Source organism: Ambystoma mexicanum, chromosome 6q (genome assembly GCF_040938575.1).
Source record: "Ambystoma mexicanum isolate Mex_15411 chromosome 6q, UKY_AmexF1_1, whole genome shotgun sequence".
NCBI classification, from domain to species: Eukaryota; Metazoa; Chordata; class Amphibia; order Caudata; family Ambystomatidae; genus Ambystoma; species Ambystoma mexicanum.
Window position 1 is genome coordinate 1,252,798,197 of NC_090937.1, and position 13,193 is coordinate 1,252,811,389.

Consider the following 13,193-nt stretch of genomic DNA (forward strand, 5'->3'; position numbering starts at 1 on the left):
CAGATAAGGCATTGGCTATCACAGAGACCTGTCAAGGAGAAAGGCTCCAGAGACTTAACAGCGCTAGAACTCACACTGACAACAGCCCCACCTAAAGGGAAAATATCCGCACTATATCGGCTCCTGCAAAAACACGACACTACAATCAAAGAAAAATATATGACCAACTGGGAAAGAGATCTAGGGCGACCAATAGACGAGAGCACCTGTGAACAAGATATGGACAAGGAGCCATAAAAGCAGTCACTGCATTACCAACAGAGAATGCGATACAAGATCTGCTACAGATACTACATCACCCCCACACAGCTGCACAATGCCAATCCGAGCATCCCATCGGGCTGCTGGAGGGGATGCAAAACCAAAGGAACCTCATTCCACCTGCTATCGACATGCCCACAAGCAGCGACATACTGGAGAGAAATCCTGAACCACATAAAAGCAATAACCGGCCTCACCATCCCCTGGGACCCAGGGATAGTACTGCTGGGGGACACAGGAGACAACGAACTCCCCCTTACTGGAAATCTATCCATCCTATGCACACATCTCTTGACAGCTGCGAAAATAGCACTTGCCCGTCAATGGAAAAACCCCACAGGCCCATCAATCCCGCTATGGTGGGCGAAATGCTGGGACACAGTAGTCGCAGAAAAGATCACTGGCCTACGCGCAGGGAACTTGACTTGCTTCCAGAATATATGGGCCCCATTCATGGAGTTCGCAGAACAATTCCCAACCCTCTCCCGCAGACTACCATTCACCCGGTGGCTGGGATAACAGTGCACCCACAAGACACCACAGTGGCAAAGCCACTCTCCCTACCACCACCCACCACGGACTAATCAGAGACACTGCCCAGTGCCCACCCACCCCGAATACTGAACATTTACAAAACAAACCTAACATGTGATCTGTTTTAATAAAATTTCGTGAAATGTCTGCTCTGTCTTAGGTCAAAATGCCAATAAAATGTTATATTGAAAAAAAATAAGAAAAACCTGTGTTCCAGCCTACAACTTGTGCAATCACATCACGGGACTCATTTCAAAAGGTGTGGCATGGGCAGACCAATATATATATATATATATATATATATATATATATATATATATATATATTGTTATGCTTGACTGTACATTAAAAATATTTGTCATGTTAGAGTTTTTTAAGTGCAAAATTGAAATATGGAAACATTTAATTTCAAGTGGGAGGACTCCCCTGCCCGTATTTGAGCTTGTTAAACTGAAGGGGAAAATCAAAGAAAATAGGTTCAGCCTTGGGTAAGGGAATGGAAAATAGTTGTCCAATATCCAGAACAATAGGCGATAATCTGGCATATGATAATTTAGACATTCTTGTGGGAGTGATTCATAAGGGGATGCACCATGGAAATCAGGGGTCTTTCTGGAAGATGAATGAGATGGACTGACTGAAATCATCTGGGTGAGGGACAGGGGCGGGGGCCTATGACGAAGGAGAGACAAAATAGAGGGATTGAGACTGGAGAATATCCATGACTGAGGTGGCGTTTGACCAAGGTCCTTGGCCTGTACCTGAAGGATGACCTTGATGTGTTATCCCTGAGTGCAATACCCAAAGAAATTCTAAGTAAGTAACTTGTACAACCCAACCAAGTCTTGTGGCGATCTGTTTGATGTCATTTTTCCCTTTATGGATTGGGTGGGGCAGAGTAGACCCCTAGCATTTTCTTACCAAATAATAATTACATTAATTCCCATATAGTCAAATTACACAGGGTGATTTTATTGAAATTCAAAATCAATAACATTGCTCCAGTATGGATGGATAAAAATATAGTTTTTTAATATAGTTATTTATTTTTGGCAACCCCAAAAGGCCCTAAAGGGAGGGGTTTATAAAAACACAAAATACACTAATGCTTCTAATTCCAATGAACCCTACCTTAAAGCAGAGGGGTTTCAAATGATCAACTGAATACCTGGGGTTTCACGTGCTGGAACAGAGTTAAACAGTTAAACAGAGTGGAGTCACTGATTTGAAAAGCACACTTTCTACAGAAAGTGGATAGTGGCTCATGAGAGAAGGGGGATTTTGCATGGCAGAGGGTTGATGAGAAAGGTTAAAGAAAGAAAAGTGTTTGTTCTGAAAAGTTTGTTGTGCTTTAAGACTGTCAGCATTGCTAAGGACGCAGCGCCAGTTCAAATTCATTTTACATGTGATTCAGTTAAACAATACTGTAATGCCTTACTAAGCGCGCATGGAGATAACAAGACAGGTCGCTGCATGTCTGAAATTGTTTTTGCAAAGTAAAGTGTTGCATTCTATTTAAGTTAACCTTCCTATGAACTATAGTGCCAAGCTCATGGTCCGGGCAGGTTTGAAGGTGCTAAATGTGATTAAAAGTGAATTGTATGCAATGCAAAGGGGGCAGTTAACTTGTTCTGTCATGTCTATGGTGCTGTCCAATTTAGTGAATTAAAGAGTATTTTATCATTGACCCTGGTATGTGGCAAATCTCATGGACACATAGTTCTATATAACCTGTCTGTAAGAAGGAATATTGTACATGAGTTGGATTAAGGAGTCTGTGGTTTGTGTGATTCTAACCGTTGGGTGTTTTTCTAGTTGACTAAAAAGTGAATTGATGGGAAAGAAAAGTATTTGTGCCGCGGAGAATGCAGAATGTTGTGTGATCTAGTGTAAATATTATCTTTTACATAATAATTAATACAATTATATTTTTTTCACCGGCCTGGTGCTTGGCTTACCATAGCTACAGGCTGAGGGATTTATGTGGTTCTAGATGAATCACAGACAGAGTAGGATTGAACAAAAAGGTTGATGTGTGTGGCACTTTTGATTGGAGGGGAGCACTCCCCATATTACCTGTGGTCCCATAAATATATCTTACACTACCTCGTGCCCCTCACCCTCAATCAAAACGTCTTACAGCTGCACACTCTGGGTACTGACAACAATTTTTCCCACAGCTTCCCCCTTTTAATAATCAGGGTTTTACTAAGAGATTGGGACCCCACGAGACTGCAATATTAACATAGGCCGCAGAACCTCAGTCTGGTGCCACCTTCCTCCATGGTGCTTACGTAACCCCTGTGAGATGTGACACTGCCTTATTAGCTGGATCCCCCGACTGTACTCACTGGAGCTCTGGTTTTTACCTTCATCACACGGCCGATCCTCAGGGATACTCAGGGTTCTACTATGAGATCAGGACCCCCCTGGGACTGAGATATTATCACAGGATGCAGAACCTCAGTCTTATGCCACCTTCCTCCTCCACAGTGCTTACGTAACCCCTGTGAGATGTGACACTGCCTTATTAGCTGGATCCCCCGACCGCAGTCATTTGGGCTCTGGCTTGTACCTTTGTCACACGGCCCATCCTCAGGGATACTGAGGGTTCTACTAAGAGCTGGGGACCCCCTGTGGACTGAGATATTATCACAGGACGTAGAACCTCAGTCTGATGCCACCTTCCTCCTCCACAGTGCTTAAGTAACCCCTGTCAGATGTGACACTGCCTTATTCGCTGGATCCCCTGACCTTACACATTGGGGCTCTGGCTTGTACCTTCGTAACACGGCCCATCCTCAGGGATACTTAGGGTTCTACTAAGAGCTGGGGACCCCCTGTGGACTGAGATATTATCACAGGACGCAGAACCTCAGTCTGATGCCACCTTCTTCCTCCACAGTGCTTACGTAACCCCTGTGAGATGTGACACTGCCTTATTAGCTGGATCCCCCGACTGTACTCACTGGAGCGCTGGTTTTTACCTTCATCACACGGCCGATCCTCAGGGATACTCAGGGTTCTACTATGAGATCAGGACCCCCCTGGGACTGAGATATTAACATAGGTGGCAGAACCTCAGTGTAGTGTCACCTTCCTCCACAGTGCTTACGTAACCCCTGTGAGATGTGACACTGCCTTATTAGCTGGATCCCCCGACTGTACTCACTGGAGCTCTGGTTTTTACCTTCATCACACGGCCGATCCTCAGGGATACTCAGGGTTCTACTATGAGATCAGGACCCCCCTGGGACTGAGATATTAACATAGGTGGCAGAACCTCAGTCTGGTGCCACCTTCCTCCATGGTGCTTACGTAACCCCTGTGAGATGTGACACTGCCTTATTAGCTGGATCCCCCGACCGCTGTCATTTGGGCTCTGGCTTGTACCTTTGTCACACGGCCCATCCTCAGGGATACTTAGGGTTCTACTAAGAGCTGGGGACCCCCTGTGGACTGAGATATTATCACAGGACGCAGAACCTCAGTCTGATGCCACCTTCCTCCTCCACAGTGCTTAAGTAACCCCTGTGAGATGTGACACTGCCTTATTCCCTGGATCCCCTGACCTTACACATTGGGGCTCTGGCTTGTGCCTTCACCACACGGCACATCATGTCCTGTGTCCTCTTCATGGCGGCTTGTTTCACATACTATAGAAAGCATTGAAAACCAACACATCCTGCTCGCTGGCCAGAAAACATACCAGTTCATGAGGCCACACCATTTCAAAAGCTTACGCTTGAATCCGAGATGCGCAAATAAGAAAATAGCACTATATATTCCCCGCGACTCAGGATGGGTCATGGGAGGATAGCTCGAGCAGCAACGTGCTCACCTTGGAAACAAGATGACATTAAGCAACACAGGTTCGATCCCCGTGTCTGCGCTTAGAAACCTCTGGTTATTAAGCGTGTTATAAATATGCAACTAAGACATGTTCCTGTAACAGCGCCTTGATGCACCCGGGCTGGGTGAGCGCTTTAAAAATGCAAATAAAAAAATAAAAAAGGATGGAGTGGCAGAACACTGACCTTTTCCCTGCCCACCCCCTGTTCCAGAAGTCTATATAGTAGACCCCCCTCATCGCCTTTGTACAGATCTGCACTATAGGAAACACTATACATGCATGCATACATTAAAGCAAGGAGACTGTCATTCACTTCGACTATAGGTGGTTAAATTAGCACATACCAGAGGCCTTTGAAATGTAAAGGGGAATAAAACGGGTGGAAATTACGGTGTTTTACCTTAGCACAGCTCAAGGTAATATGGGTGGTCTGCAGGACTCATGAAGGATTGCTTTGGGTGGGCAGAATGGAAGAGGGTGGTTAAGGCCTTTCCATTCATCACGTGTTTGTATTGCAAGTTGGGGAGAGCCCTACAATTCAAGGGTGGAGACAGAGAATTCTGGAATCTCTGCAACCATTGTTATATGGCACCATGTAGATTGTTGGTCTTATTGTTACATGTATATAGAGTATTTTTGAAGTGAAGCTTTTAGATTGCTATGCAACAAAGCCGTTTCCCCTTGTTCGGTACAAGGTTAATTAGAAGTTATATGTGCAGGGTGTTTAGATTTGTATTTGAGTTAGTTATTAAACGGCTTTTAGGCGTAGCAAATTAACCAATTAAAAAAATAATTGAACAAAAACGAGCCATGAGATTTCTAAAAATGTTGATGTGATTGTGTTGCTTTGATGTAGGCAACTGGGCTAAAGCACGTATGCGTATGATTTCAAAAAGAATTACTTGCTTGCCTGTGCCTGATGAGCAGCCGGCTTCAGTGCTGCTAACTTCATTGCCGGATTCGAAGTCAGTCAGGTTAAAATGCATGTATGTATGTGCATGCATGCATGTATATATGTGCTGGGTTTTACATTTGGTACGCCTGGATGTGAAGCAGTGGAGCTCTGTACAACAGGGTAAAATAATATGGTTCCATTCAAGACAGGGTCTGCAATCTGTGGCTCGCCAGATGTTTTGGACTACCACTCCCATGATCCCTCACCATTGACTATGCTGGCTAGGACTTTTAGGAGTTGTTGTCCAATGCACCTGAAGCGCCTAAGGAATAGAAGGTTAAATTAACACTTGGAAGGGTATGGAGACAAGTGGGAGACATATTCGAGTCTACAAATATTTTGATGTTTTCTGAAATAAAATGCTTCTTATGATGATTAAAGAAGCAATATGGGTTAGATGGAACTCCAGCATGTTGAAAAATGTCCTGTGTTTTTTCACCATCCTCTTATGTATAATTGCACGGCTTGGTCTACATACACTGCCACTCAGAGGACACGGCAGTTCCCTTGGGCGATTCTACGTGCATATTAAGACAACCTACAAGGCCCTCCCCAGTCTGTCCATGCATTTCTTAAATTGACATTAAATGCCTGTTCTGTCTCCTGTTTCCTCAGGTACATTTTCCTGTTACTGATCCTCTTCTTGGTCCCTGGGATAGTCATGGCAGTGGCCTACGGCTTAATTTCAATGGAGCTCTACAGAGGAATACAATTTGAAGAGAGCCAGAGGCAGCCGTCCCAAGGTAACAGTCTCCTCCGAATGGTTTGGTGTGTGGCAAAGTCCTACCTTGATTTCTGTTGTTATGTTAGAGGTGTAGAGCCTGGACTGAGCTCGGAAGCAGAAGAACGGGGTAAAGGCTGATTGCAAGGTACAACAAAGGGAGGTAGTCAGTAGGAGAACTAGGTCGTCCATAGTCTGTGATTGGACAGGCCTACATACATTCCAGTAGGGGAGGTGCTTGTCCAGTCTTGTTTCTTTTGTTGCATTCTGGGACGTGTAGTCCTGGAATTATAATGATACACACAGGACTACGTGTGTGTTGGAGTGCAACAATAAAACGATGACTGGACAAGCACCTCCTGAATGGAATGGGAGACATCACGTTGGCATGTATGGTCAGGTGTTGCTTCAAGAGCAAGTGCCTTGTGGGGTGTCTACGTGAGAGGGGGAATCTTGGTATTTCGTTTCTCAGAAGAAGGGCCCAACAGGGGAGTTCTTGTTATTTGCTTGTTTCCTTCTTACAGTTCTTATTTTCTTGCCTGGTTATGACTTGCCTCCTAGTGCCGCCTGGAAGGAATGCCTTGTCAGTGATGCACTGGCTTGAAGGTGATGCAGGGGTTGAGGTGGGGGTCATTGGCGCTCTTTGAAGAGAGGCGGGTCACCAGTCCTGTGATATGGTTGGCTGTGGCATGCTGTAGAGTTTTTAAGAGGACCAAAGCAGAGGCACATTGACCATACAGTGTTTATTGCTTTACAACCATGCATGTTGAAATCACAGCACTGCAGAGAGATAATGTGTTGCTTCTGTGCACAGACAGGAAAAACAGCTTCAGCGGAAGCAAGTATGAAGACGGTGATGGCTGCTACCTCCAGAAGACGAAGAGGAGAAAGCGGATGGAAATGCAGCAGATATCCACCAACTGCAGTGTCAAAATCGACAGGGTCAGGAGCAGCAGCTCCGCCACCAACCTGATGGCCAAAAAGAGAGTCATCCGCATGCTGATCGTGATTGTGATCCTCTTCTTCATCTGCTGGACACCGATCTTCAGCGTCAATGCCTGGAGGGCCTTCAGCACCATGTCGGCCGATGTGCACCTCTCCGGGGCACCAATTTCCTTCATCCATTTGCTGTCCTACACCTCTGCCTGTGTCAACCCCATCATCTACTGCTTCATGAACAAGCGCTTCCGCCTTGGCTTCCTGGCCACGTTCACATGCTGCCACCAGTGGAGCGCGCCCACACTTGGTAGGGGGGCCAGGCTGGCAGAGGAGGAGAGCAGGACTTCCAGAGCCTCTATCTCCAGGTACACCTACAGCAATGTCAGTTTATCTGCTGCAGTGTCTGCTCCGACATGAGCGGAAGTCTGAAGCAACGTATAAGAAACTGCGGATTGACATTTAAGGGAGATCAACCGACTCTGAAAGGGAAAGCTCTACTTGCCTGGAAGATGAGGACTATTGGAATACCCTTAAGAAGGCCTTTGGGTTCAAAGGTGGTGGTTCTCAAGGGTCAGCAGAAAACTGTTCTCATCTAGGCATCCACAGACGCTGATGAACCCTGTTTCTTATCTAACCCCAGCCGAGTGTGTGCCCCAATCTGTGTGTACCTGTAAATAGGAACAATCTAAATGTTAGCCCTGGAATTTCTGGATCCCAGAAAACCAGGGTTAGGTGGCTGATGCGCCGGAGCGGCGTGCCGGTTGCACGAGTGATACGAAAGGTCTTCTTTTGACTCTCAACGCTTTGATCCATGCCCTTCGCCAACAAGGACAGCTTGCTTTGAACCAGTCGTGGAATATTCTGCATTTTTGCCAACATAACTAAACACTCAGAAGCACATTTTATGTTTTCTTGTAGTCTGGTGGTTTATCAATAACTCTTAGAATTATGTCATGAACGCAGCCTACTTTTCATCCATTTTTACAATGCAAAGATTGTGCCCAAAAATGAACTTTAAGATATTTCTTCCTAGTCTGCTTCTTCATTTTGCATTATGGTTAGTTTCTGCCACTGAACGCGAAAGGCACTTTAATGAAAATAAATGTGATTACGATGCGTTTCAAAGTAAATATGGGTGTGTTCAAAGGATGGGCGTTGCATTTAATGACCTCAGTATTAAGTAGCAGTTTTCCTCGAAAAGGCCGAATGATTACTGGTGGAAACAGAGGAAAGTGATGTTGACATGAAGTGGGTTGGAAAGAGTTACTAATCCTCTTTGAAAATGCATCAAGAAGTAATTGAAGGAGAACTACAGGAATATTTGTGTTTACTGCTTTACTGTCAGTTTGTCGACCTGTGCCTGTCGCTGTGCTAATCTCGTTATCCACGGATGCCTGCATGCATACAAATAGACCACCGAGCACCGCACACTGCAGGTGCCTGAGTGTCAGACTAAGGAAGCGATTCGATTTTTAATTTATTTTAGCCTGTGGGTGAGGGACTGCCGGTGTTAAAGTTCGTTATTATTTCATGCAGAGCACTAGGACTCATAACGCTCGAGACAGCTATCACAGAGAAGTAATTTTAAACTGAAAAAACATATTAAATGCAATTGTAATTACCTTACCTCTCTGTGTCTTTCCGTGTCTGTTCAGGCAGTGGAACGGAACTGTGCTTTTTTTCCTTTAAACTTCTTTTTGGTCTCCACTGAGTTGCACTACTCATTGACTTAAGCTTTCCTTCTATGTAATTACTTATTTGATGTTAATGAAAAAGGATATAGCCGGTCAATGAGCAGCACTCAGATACCTGAGGGTTTTTAGCGTTATATATATGCTAAATTATTATTATTTATTTATACCGCACACTGTCACCACCGGAGTGGTCCCCTGGTGCTCTGGTGGATCTGTAAAGCAAAATGGTAAGGTGGGGGGTACGTTAGTAGGACAGAGCGGGAGAAAGAGTAAGAGAGCTGTGATGTGCTGTTGGCAGCTTCAGTTCGGTTTACACCGTTCGCTGAGCTTAGGTGTATTTTTCGGTTGGTGGTCTTCATGCGCTGTTGCGCGGGGCTATGTGTGGTTCGATTTGTTGTTGCAGTGTAGTGAAGTGCGTGCAGGTTGTTGTGCTATTTTCTTCTACTTTACTTCAGACACTTACACTCATAATAAATAAGGAGTATCCATAAAAAGACATGTTAGTGTGCTGCACCTCCCTGCTGGTACTGCGCACCCGGTGGATGCTTTTTTATGCCTTCATCATAAATGAGGGTCTAAAGGTAGAGCTGGGCGAGCCATGTGGTGCATGGGCCAGCCCGGGTCAAAGCTTGGGCTCTGGCCTAACCCTCCTCTTGGGTCAGTGCCTTCCCAAAGCAGGGGCCAGCCACAAGCCCCGCCGGCTGTCCCCCGCCCTGGAAAAAAACACACTCCTATAAGTGCCACAGCACTTACAGGAGCATGCCTGCCTGACTTCCTGTCCCACCCTAGCCACTCATGTGTATAGTAAGTACTAGGTGTTGCTCAGTTGGCCGTGTCAGAGATCTGCGCGTGCTGTGTTATGTCAATATGCTTTTATGCTGTGCTTTTGATAGTTGTTTCAGAGCACCTAGGTGTATCCATGGAGTCTGGTACTGTGCACAGTAGGTGCATCCAGATGCTAGTCTGCTGGAGAAAATTAAATGAGTGAGGGGGAGATAGGAGGATGGGAAAGGGGAGCCGATTCTGCAAATACAGGGAAGGTGGGCGGCATGGGTGCAAGCAAATCCTGCAGGTGGACCATAGTTCTCAAAAAGCGAAAGTACAATATATCGAAAGGGTATGCGCAAGTTATTTTTTTTTATTGTATCTGCTCGTAACTTATCATTTGAGGTAAAAAAAAAAAAACACCAGCTTGTACCTCCCTTTTAGTTCACCACTGACAAAAGCACTCGTTTCAAGGACAGCACAACATGCACTGCTTCAACGTGGTTTGCTTTTGAAAAGAAGATATGGACATCAAGGTGGCAATACTGCAATCATGTTTCTATTAAAGAGTGTCAAAAATAAGTATATAGCGAAATGCTAATGCTTTCCTTCTCTCCTTCTCTGCACCCCATGCTATCCGGGCTCGCCCCCTCCTCTCTCTCACACACGCAGGCAGGCAGGCGGGCAGGAAGGCAGGCAGTCTGGAAACCCAGGCGGTTGCCTGAGACGCCAGTTTATGAGAGCACCAGTGAAGGCGCTGCTTTGTGTGACTAGTTAAGTGTAATTAACAAAGGCTAGCTGCCTGCCTCAGCTGGCAAGGTGGCTGTCCCCCTCGTTGCCCTAATGCACCGCCGGGACCTCGGGAATTCTGGGGGTGGGAGTGGCCGCTTGGCAGGACCAGTGAAGGGCGCTGGGATTTGCAAGACAGAAGAAGTGCCCTTTTATGGTTTGGAAATCGTTTACTGAAAGGTTATCAATGAGCGCTCGACCCCAGATAAGTTAAAGTTTGGTGGGCAGTGGGCGCGCGTTTTCAATGGTTAAGTCCCATTGAAAAACAGGCTGTGAATCTGGCCTGGTGTATGTGTTCACTGGGTTATGACCCCACACTCAATCCCCTCGGCGGGAATGAATACGCAGTCTCCAGTCTGGCTGCTTTCAGTAGTGAGCATGTTATCAGAATTCTTTTTGAATAATAGGGTGCCAATTGTATGGCAAGACCTGGTCGTCCAAGAAAATGTATTATGTTTTTACCAACTCATCCAGCAGCAAAGATATATAAATATACATTAAACATTGTTATGCATAGCAGAAAATAAATACGTTTGCGATTGCATCTCCCAACAAAATACAGAGCGATATTCTGATCTCTTTAATTCCTTGTGAAATAAATGTGTCCCTATTCACTAAACATGTGATTCTATTTTTTTTCCAGGCGGTGACCTCCTCCCGTGTGGCCATGGGACAGCAGCTGCTAATCTTATCCTTACCATGGGGGCAGCTGTATGAGGGAGGCTACCTCTGGGGAGATACCCTGAGTCCATTGGGTGAGACGCAGTATTCCCCCCGTTTCCCATGAGTAAGACCCTCTGACACCCAAGACCTTAAAGGCCTATTCCCAGCTAGCGGTTCCCCCTTGTAAAGGAAGTCAAGAAATCTCTTCTCTACACTATTCTGATCAGACCCACACCTTTGACCCAAACACCCACAGCTCACACTAACACCTTTTGTTTCAGATGTGCCTCTAAGTGAACTCTCTCAGAAAAACCATCTAAGAGTTAAAAGTCAAATTGTATAAATGTAGTCCAACTCCCATAACCACCCAGGTACAGAGACGAGGAGGAGGACGAGGGATTTTGTGCAGAGTGACAGGAGCTCGATTTACAACATTGCAGGCTAGTTGTTTTTCCAAGTCTTAAAATGGCAACCGCACTGTTGGGTCGAGCAGTGCAGGAGAAGACGTTGAACCCCAGGATGAGGCTCACAATGTGAGACACACAGACAGGTGTTGTGGAATGGAGAAGGCTGCCGGGACAGGAGGAGAAAGGCAGCGTGCGAGCAAGAAGGGCAGTGGAGACTTCGGGAGACGCGGAGGTGCTTCTGGATGTACGGCCGAGCATTCTCCAGTCTTGGCCCAAAAGGATAGTCGGCGTGTGATCGCAGAGCAGCGCAGGCCGCTGGAAGAGTGTCCACATACTCCAAAGTGGAAAGCATGTTAAAGAATAGAAGCAGAGGAGAATCAGTTGACTGCAGTGGGTGTTTTGGTGCGAGTCTGACTTCACTGTTTATTTGCTGTCACCTGCTGGCTGGGATGAGCTTTTAAATACTCTGCACACTCGTGGAGCTAAGCAGAGTTAAAGCAGAGTAGAAGCAGCTACCTGCAGCTACCTGCAGTAACGCTACTGGGACTGGCGTTGGCAAAGGAGAAGCGAAATTCAAGGAGCTGGTGTTGGAACCTGGAGCAAATAGCCTCGTGGAGTATGCAGCAGTCCACATTGGAAAGTATGCAGGCAAGTACTTTGTGCCCGTTGAGTAGCGACTCCCTTAATTCACCAGAGGCCATCGAGGCCAGAGAGGTCAGTGACTATTTGTGTCAATTAACAAACAAACCTGTGTTGGATAAGGACCTAGAGGATTTAAAAATCTGTGTGGTTGAAAAGTTTGGCTCAGACATTTTTTAATTAGTTCATAACCCTCCAGCCCCATCTACAGCGTCATATTTAGAAAAATATGGGGCCCCTAAGCCACCCTCTCCGTTACCCCCCCTTCCACGGCCACATTCACGAGAACAGAAAGACTCTAGGCAAAGATGCATCTGGGTCCACAGGTTGGGGAGAAATGGTGAACTTGGCGGAGTTTTGTAAGGGTGTTTCAAAAGAGGTATCATAACATATTAATTAAAAAACGACAAAGGCTAATGCATTGTGGAACACTCTAGCAGAACATCTCATACTATCTCATTCACTGGAAACAGTTATAACTGTCCCCATGACTGGACTAATACGGCCCATTGAGTCTGAAAGGGCTGACACCTGCATAAACAATCTAGCAGAGCCATCTCTCATCCCGCTTTCTTTAAAAGGGGATGTGAGGAGCCCCAAAACAGGAAATGTAACTACAGAATCTATTGCACATACTCTAGGGGGCAGGAATATGGGGGGCAGGGGGTGGGGTCGATCCATTCCATTCGATCTATCCCCCTCTCAAGGAGCCACGTTTTGGAAACCAGCTGGTTTCGGAATTAATGGAGGTAGGAGCTTCCATTATAGAAGCTTAACAACAGCTGATAAAGGTGACTCCTTACCAACAATCCCTCTGAAGGAAAATGATGTAGGGGAAGTAGAGGACTTGACAATGATTGGGGGAAAGTAGCACACATGCAAATGCCGCTTTTCACAGAAGGGAAACAGTCTTGAGGGCAGGTTCAGCAGCCCTCCACTAGAAGAACTAGAAGGGAGTGACACTGCTAGGTGG

At 45.9% G+C, this 13,193-nt stretch overlaps 1 protein-coding gene across 1 annotated transcript in view; it reads left to right on the forward strand.

The window, feature by feature from the left end:
- The window catches only part of CCKAR (cholecystokinin A receptor), a 385,208-nt gene extending 376,319 nt beyond the window's left edge, over positions 1-8,889 (forward strand). The window contains exons 4-5 of the mRNA XM_069630334.1: positions 6,219-6,346; positions 7,139-8,889. Coding sequence (XP_069486435.1) covers positions 6,219-6,346; positions 7,139-7,680 — 670 coding nt within the window. The 3' untranslated portion in view covers positions 7,681-8,889. The remainder of the gene's footprint in view (positions 1-6,218; positions 6,347-7,138) is intronic.
- Positions 8,890-13,193: the final 4,304 nt, after the last annotated feature.